This window comes from Lupinus angustifolius, chromosome LG01 (assembly GCF_001865875.1).
Source record: "Lupinus angustifolius cultivar Tanjil chromosome LG01, LupAngTanjil_v1.0, whole genome shotgun sequence".
NCBI lineage: Eukaryota > Viridiplantae > Streptophyta > Magnoliopsida > Fabales > Fabaceae > Lupinus > Lupinus angustifolius.
The window spans coordinates 576,368-584,568 of record NC_032009.1 but is presented as its reverse complement, the minus strand read 5'-3'; the positions used below and the strand labels follow the sequence as shown (position 1 = coordinate 584,568).

At 30.4% G+C, this 8,201-nt stretch overlaps 1 protein-coding gene across 1 annotated transcript; it reads left to right on the top strand.

Annotated features, from left to right (window-relative positions):
- LOC109343936 (omega-hydroxypalmitate O-feruloyl transferase) lies at positions 869-7,318 on the top strand. Its single transcript, XM_019582469.1, has 2 exons — positions 869-1,432; positions 6,176-7,318. The coding sequence occupies exons 1-2, from the start codon at positions 977-979 to the stop codon at positions 7,052-7,054; spliced, it is 1,335 nt and encodes a 444-aa protein (XP_019438014.1). The 5' UTR covers positions 869-976; the 3' UTR covers positions 7,055-7,318.

Genomic DNA, 8,201 nt, shown 5'->3' with positions numbered 1-8,201 from the left:
GAAATCATGGAGTGCTACAAATATACAATTTGTTGTACAAATTTCAAGTAAGGAATTAGGATATATGCCGACACTTTAATGTGTGTCCAACCAACAAGTTTAGCTTTTAATTATATACACACTCACTCAATCTTTTGGAATACTTAATTACCAACTACTCTTCCAAGGTGTGTGGCTTATCTGCTTGCAACCACCTTTATAAATGACACAACGATCATGTTATGCTTGCTCAACAAAAATGCATGACACGCGCTTGTCAAGTATGGGCACATAGTCAAGCTAAAACATAAAGCCCAACCAGTAAGGATCATCTCTATTAATAAATAGTCAAATATTACAATAAATAAAAGTAAAATAATATGCTAAGATATTTTTATTATTTTATATATAATGTAATAATATTTTTATCATTGAAAGTACAAGGAAAATCAAATAACTGCTCATTGTTCAATTCCAAGCTACTTGATTTTTATGGCCATTAATTTCATTCACAATTATAAATTGGACTATTCGTTTTTGGGTATGAGTCTTTTCCTCATATGTAATATATATATAATTTCGTGTCACAATTTTAACCAATCATGCCATTAAGGCTCATGAAAATGACAAATAGAATCAATGTAAAGTTATAAATAATGCTTTCAGTATTGGTCGCAGTTTTGAAAACTTCGAAAACTTTCATGTTTCGGATAATTACGAGTTGTATTAGTGGCTAATATGGCCACAATTATAATCATGACATGATTTCAGCAATTCTCAAAATCTTGACATATCAACATGTACAGTGGTTCGGGATTCAAATTTAAAAGCTTAATGGTATGGAATAAGGTTTATGAGGTATGGTGCATGCTACCTACCCTAAGTATCAAACCACTATGTGTAAGTGTATATATAATAAGGTAAAGACTAGAGCACAAACACACATTATTTTACATTAAAATTAAACACACACTATTCTTTTCTTTGGTCAAATACTATGGAAACCTATGTCCAAAAAGCTCAACCTCTTCCTCAAGACCTAAAAGTGACCATCCACAAAACCTCCATGATTTTTCCATCCAAAAGAACTGAGAAGAAGTCCTTGTTCTTATCAAACATAGACAAGGTCCTAAATTTCGACGTCGAAACGGTTCATTTTTTTGTTGCAAACAAAGATTTTCCTACCAAAATAGTTGCTGAGAAGTTTAAGAAAGCCTTAGAAGATGCACTAGTGGTTTATGATTTCCTTGCTGGAAGATTGAAGGTGAACTCAGAAACAAACAGGTTAGAGATAGATTGTAATGCAGAGGGTGCTGGGTTTGTGGAGGCTTCTAGTGAGTACAAGTTGAATCAGATTGGTGACTTGGTTTATCCTAATCCAGCTTTTCGACAATTTGTTCATAAGAATAAGCACTTTCTTAAACCAGGTGATGTGCCACTATGTGTTTTTCAGGTACAAAAAATTACTCCCAATTTTTAAAATAAACTTTTTTCTTATACCAGCTTAAATCCTCTATCCTAAAAAATCATGTTCATGTGATATAGAACCAATTTCACAAAATAGTATAAAAATAGAATTTAATATTTATGCACTTGTAAAGATTCATATACAGTAAATGCGTGCATCTTTTACCATTCATTTAAATTACTTTTATTTAAGAGTCAATCATAATTGTAATTGAATGGTGAATGATAAAATGACTACGTAAAAACTATTATACTATCAATGTATACATTTTTCTCATAAAAATATTAGTTTTTATTTTTATGACAATTAAGGACACTTTTTAATTGGATAAAGACACACAATAAAATAAAATAAGAATTCCATTTAAACTTAGCCCTCAAATTTATATTACTCAATTATAAAGGTCAACTGTGATTGATGATTTGTACCCATTGAAAAATATTAATATGTAAATATTGGTCTCGAAAACCTTCATATTAAAAAAAGTTCAATTTGTACAAGGAGGGATTAGGCTGACACCTCATCAGATCAATCTCACTTATTCATCTTACTTTGATATTACAGTAAAATAAAAAATTGAAGTAGAAAATCACTTGATCAATAGTTAGACCTCTCAAAATGGTAGACCTAGTATCCAAAAATTATAGGGTGTAGATACTGTATAGTATTTATTTCATTATAGTCATACATTCTAGCCTAGACTAATCAAACTATTTTAAAACAGGGTTTGAACTCGAAGTACCAAACCCTATTCAAGCTACCAATTTTTTTTTTCTTTTTCAGTTTTTAGGAGTATTGATTTAGTAATAAGTTCTAGTGTCAATTTGTAGATACACATTTCATATCACTTTCACTATTATAACCGAAACCATCTTACTAAAGTGGATGATCCATGATCCATGTTTCCACACCTTCTTTCTCTTTCTAGGACACCATTTATTGAGAGAATTTTTTATGTAATGCTTTTGAAGCACAATATGGGTGGTTTGCCTTAAGATATTGACAATTTCCCTCAATATGACCTCTTCTGCCTTGTTTCCCATCATGTGCTTGAACCCATTTTACATTCAAACCATCACTTTGAGATCCCTCCCATGCATTTAGTTTCCTTTGAATGTGTGGTAGGAGTGCAATCTGGATTTCATCCAATTTCGTTAAATTTTTACCATGTGTCATACGTGTCATCAAGTATTCTTAGGAATTGTGCAAAGAACACACTAATGTATTCTATTGTATTCTTCATCCATTTTTACATCAAGATTTTATAAATTAGTGACTACTTGTTTGAACATATTGACGTGTTGCTGCAAATAAAAACCATCTTACATATTAAGGTTATAGAGTCTCTATTTTCACATATAGCTTATTTGTCAAAGACTTGGTGATGGACTACTTCTCTAATATTTGTCATACTTCTATGAGAGATGTCAAATCTATGACATGACAAAGTCATAATATAAGATTGTCAACATATTTTCCTTCAACTCTCACCTAATCCAATTGATCCATGTCATTGGTTTCGTCTCATGCACCACCTTCAATAATCCTTCTTAATCTAACACATCCTTAACTCATCTTTTTCACAATAAAAAATTGTGAGTTCAAACTTCCCTATCTTGAATTTGACATATGGGTTAAGAGTCACCTAATGGATACAAACAATCTAAATAATTGAACAGAGCAAGAAGAGAAATGAGACACAAAGATTTGTTAACGAGTTTCTGCTAATTATACTTACGTCATCGTGACTGTTAAGTGACTACTAATATGTATTAGAGAATAATCGGATTAGTTAAAACCCACAACTTGTATTGGTGTTTTCAAATCAATGATTGTAGGCCTATACATGATATTACTCCTTTACATTAACTCAAACTCATTATTGTTCCCATAAAAGGGTGTCATTCCACGATGGTGAGACCATACACGACTTAGGTCATGTATGGTTGCTCACATGGTCGTGTGTATGGCCTTGTGTTACACAATGTCTTGGGGCTCGGAATACACCATCGTGGGTGCCCCCAGTATTTCAGCTAGTCTGAGTGCTTCTTTATGTTGTGCTTTGGTATGGTTGTGTTGTGTTGGCATCAACTACACATTTATGTCGTTTGGTGTTGCTACATGACTTTAAAGTTGTTGAGTTGAATGCATTTCTTTTCTCTTCACAAATGCAAACAGACTTTACAGTTGGGATAATGTATAAGTTTTCTTTTTGTCTCATTCAAGTGTGTTTAAATGTTGTTGGTTCCACTCCTTTTACCTTTTCATTTCTTTTTCAGATTATTAATATTTATATATTTCATTATAAAAATTTATTCACAGTTGATATATTATTCAATATTCATTTGTATTACTTTTTTTAAAAGTCAATGATAATTAAAAATAAATTATGGTAAATGATACAATAAAAATATATAAAACTTATACACTATTATTGTATACATTTTTTTGTGTGGGTAATTCATCTATCCAAAATACTGAAGTCCATGTTTAGATGAAATATTGATAGTTTCTCCACCCAATTTACACACTTTTTTATTAGTATTTAATACGTTATATGATGGTTATTTTATTTTTCTTGCTGAGAGTCTCATCCAAATAGTATTTTTTAAAGAGTTTAAAATGTGTGTACTGACAGTGTAAAGATTTATACACAATCAGTGCATTATCTATCATTTATTTGTAATACTTTTATTTAAAAGTCAATAATAACTAAAAATCAATGATAAATGACAGAGTGACATTATAAAAAACTTTTACATTATCGGTGTATATATCTTTTCCCTTTTTTAAATTACATAATTTCAGGATCAAATTCAAAATTTCATGCTGAACAACTCAATATATTTCCATTAGGACCAAGAAACATTAGTTATGATACTTTTAACATGCACATATCATTACTTTAAAGATTGATAGTTTAATCATGAAAAAAACTATTTTTTTTAAAGAGTGTAATATTTAAACAGTGGAAAGATTTATACGCAGTCAATATATCATTATTATTATTTAAATTATTTTTTTGAAAAGTCAATATAAATAAATATAAATTATTTAATGACAATATATAAAACTTTTACATTTTCAGTGCATATATTTTTTTCTTTTTTTCTTCTTTCTTTTTAAATGTACAGCTTTGATTTAATAAGATAACTCTAAAATATCAATTGCTTATTAAAAAATAATATCCATTAATTATTTTTTATAACTTGAATGCAGATGTTTAGGAGACAACACTTTTTAAGAAGAATTTCCACAGGTTTCCTAATAACATTGTTTAACAATTTAAAAACTAAAAAAATATTAAAAATGATATATTTAATATTTTAAAATTTCAAACTATTGATTTCAAAAAAATGCAAAAAAGTTATGTAAAATTTAACCAGATTAATCGATATTTTTTTTCCAAAAATAAGCATGCACTTTCGTTGCTTTAGTTATTCTGTGTATTTTATGAACTGAGTTATTTGTATTTAATTAATCATATAAATAAATAGTTACATATTTTATGTCAATCTTACATTCTTACCTATCTCTTCTCTATATTGATTTTTATCACCCTCTTTCCTGATAAATGCGGCAAAGCACACATTTTACAAGCATATCGTGGATTGAGGCACATCAGTTTGATATTTGAAAAAAAAGATGATTTCTTTAAAATAATTTAATGAAATTTAGTTTTAATATATAACTTTATCTAAATCAATTCTTACTTATATATTTTTACATTGTTAATTTTGTTAAATTCCAACCAAATAAATGTGTAAATAAGTTGAGATAATATTTTTCGAAAAAAACCAAAAACAAATGAGTCCTTAATGCATCATTCACCTTTTTGTCCATGGATTGTGAAATTTCGTCCATTGATTTCAGAATAATATTGGGAAATATTAATTAATAATTATATGTTTGTGTAAAGTTAGGTAGCCGAAAAAACAGTTTTACACTAAGTTCGACCTGGACCAGTGGGGACTAAAACTATAAACAAGTTGTACTGATAGTATATGTTAGTCAGAGTTAAAATTAATATCTAGTGTCCCAGTCCTTCTCCTGAAGTGACATAACAAAGCAATTGGATTGCATCAATTTTTTTCTTCCTAATAAGTGCCAAGTTTTATTTGAAAACAAATTATACACCATTTGTCATATGTACATAGGACCCAACAAAATTAGTGATGGTACAATTATGAATTTAAATGATATGACATTTGGAAAATTAGTGGGTTAAATGTGTACGGTGTTATTGTCCTGGATCAATTGAGGTTAAAGAATAAAAAGTAATGTGTTGTATTGAAAATTTAAGTAAAACTATTTTACCTATTTTCATGTAACATATACATTTATGAGCTTTTTATCCTGACTCATTAACTTATTTTTTATTCTAAGCACTATAAAGATTTATATACAACTAATAATAGATCATTCATTATTCATTTGTATTACTTATATATTTAAAAACGTCGATAATAATTTAATATGAACGGTAAATATATAATACAATGACATTGTAAAAAAAATTTATAGGGTTAATACATACATATTTTTCTTTATCTTATCAATTAGTTTAACTCCCATAAAGGATTGAACTATGTGATAAACACTTAGGGTGTAAACATGTGATCTTAGGATGAAAATAACATTTATATCTTAAAACTTAAATAGCATACATTATAGCAATGATTATTTGACCGATTACTACATAGCTTATGTTCGATTTGCTTCATTCAGTTCACATCCTTGAAGTGTGGAGGCTTTGTAATTGGAATCTCAACCAGTCACACAACCTTTGATGGGCTTAGCTTCAAAATTTTCTTGGACAACATTGCAGCATTGGCTGCTAACAAACCCTTGGCTGTGATACCATTTCACGACAGGCAACTCCTTGCCGCACGATCCCCTCCACGTGTCACCTTCTCCCACCCTGAGTTGATCAACCTTGGTAACATCCCTATAGGCCTTGAGTCTGGGGTTTGCATGGACTCCATGGAAGAACTTGACTTCAAGATTTTCCGATTAACCTCGGACGATATCAACCGCCTTAAGGAGAAGGCTAAGGCCGGCAGCACAGCCCGAATCACCGGATTTAACGTCATCACCACCCATATCTGGAGGTGCAAGGCATTATCTGGACCATATGATCCAAATAGGTCATCAACTATACTATATGCAGTGGACATACGTTCGAGGTTGAACCCTGCGTTGCCAAAATCATACACTGGCAACGCAGTGTTAACTGCGTATGCCACCGCAAAATGTAAGGAAATTGAGGAAGGATCTTTCTCAAAGTTGGTGGAGATGGTGAGAGAGGGTGCAACTAGAATGAGTGATGAATATGCAAGGTCTATAATAGATTGGGGAGAGTTATATAATGGTTTTCCAAATGGGGAAGTTTTGGTTTCTTCATGGTGGAGATTAGGCCTTGAAAAAGTTGAATATCCATGGGGAAAACCAAAGTATTGTTGTCCTGCAGTGCATCATAGGAAGGATATTATATTGCTTTTTTCACCTATTGGTGGAAATGGTGATGATGGGGTAAATGTTATAGTGGCTCTTCCTCCTAAGGAAATGGAAAAATTCCAAAGTCTCTTTTACAAGTTCCTCATTTGAGATTGAAGGAAAGTACATGTCTCTTCTTATGAGTTATTGGTGTCCCTATAAGCAATTATTGGTATTGTAATATGATGCATTAAATTGTAATTGATTATATATACTTATACGTATATATGTGTGCATATTTATATGATCAAACAGTTACGAAAGAAGACTGAACATGTAGTTGTAACTTGCTAGCTAGCTTAAACGAAGGCATATTTTCTTTAAAGGAGTTTATCTTCTTGAAAATACACTAAACTGAATTTAATGTTATTATGACAAAAGAAATGTATGTATTGATAGACATTATAAGAGTTTTATGGATTACTATGTATTATCCATTATTCATATTTAAGCATCATTAATTCTTCAGAAAAAATATAAATAAATAATAAATGATATATTAATTGTATATAAATCTTTATACTGACTATATACATAGATATTATACTCTAATTTATATGATTAAAAGGTAAATTTCTATGAATTATATTGTAATGTGTGTACAACTGATTATCAAAAACTCATATTCTCCCTTTATAATGTGTTTATTTTTTTAATGCGTCTAGATTTGAAACACCTTTCAATAGAATTATAGAAGACAGTTTCTAAATTTTGATGTTAAATAATATGACTCAAATTCTGTATAATATCTCATTCTTTTTCTTATAAATAAGAAAAACTTTTAGGACATTTGTTATTGTGTTGTCATCATCTAAAATGAATTGTAGAAAAACTAAATGTCATTTCTTATGGATGAATGGAGACTTGAACTCCTTTAGATCCATAACTCAAAGGAAAAATGAAGAAGGAATTGCTTAATGATCACGCAATCCTCAATTAACGGAAGTTACAATTAACTAACTAACTCAAACTCTTCTTAGGTGGAAGTCTAAAATGAAAGTTTAGGTGGTGATTGAGAAAATGTGTATGTCAAGCAATTCGTGCCATGATGTGCAGTGTGGTCGTGTCGTCGTACCAACTTGGCCGAGCCAAATGGTCTAGTGTTGCCTTCACGAGTGTGCCAACTTTACCGACGTGATCGATCCAATGTGCCTTCGTGATTGTGCCATTCTAACCGACATGATAGAGCCATTATGCCTTCATGACCGTGCCATTCTGACTGAAGTGACCAAGCCAATGTTCATCATCCTTCTTTTTC

Excerpts from the sequence above, each read along its gene's own strand:
- LOC109343936 (XM_019582469.1), top strand. The coding sequence starts at position 977 with ATGGAAACCTATGTCCAAAAAGCTCAACCTCTTCCTCAAGACCTAAAA. Across the intron at positions 1,433-6,175 it reads TGCCACTATGTGTTTTTCAG|TTCACATCCTTGAAGTGTGG; the intron begins GTACAAAAAATT and ends TGCTTCATTCAG.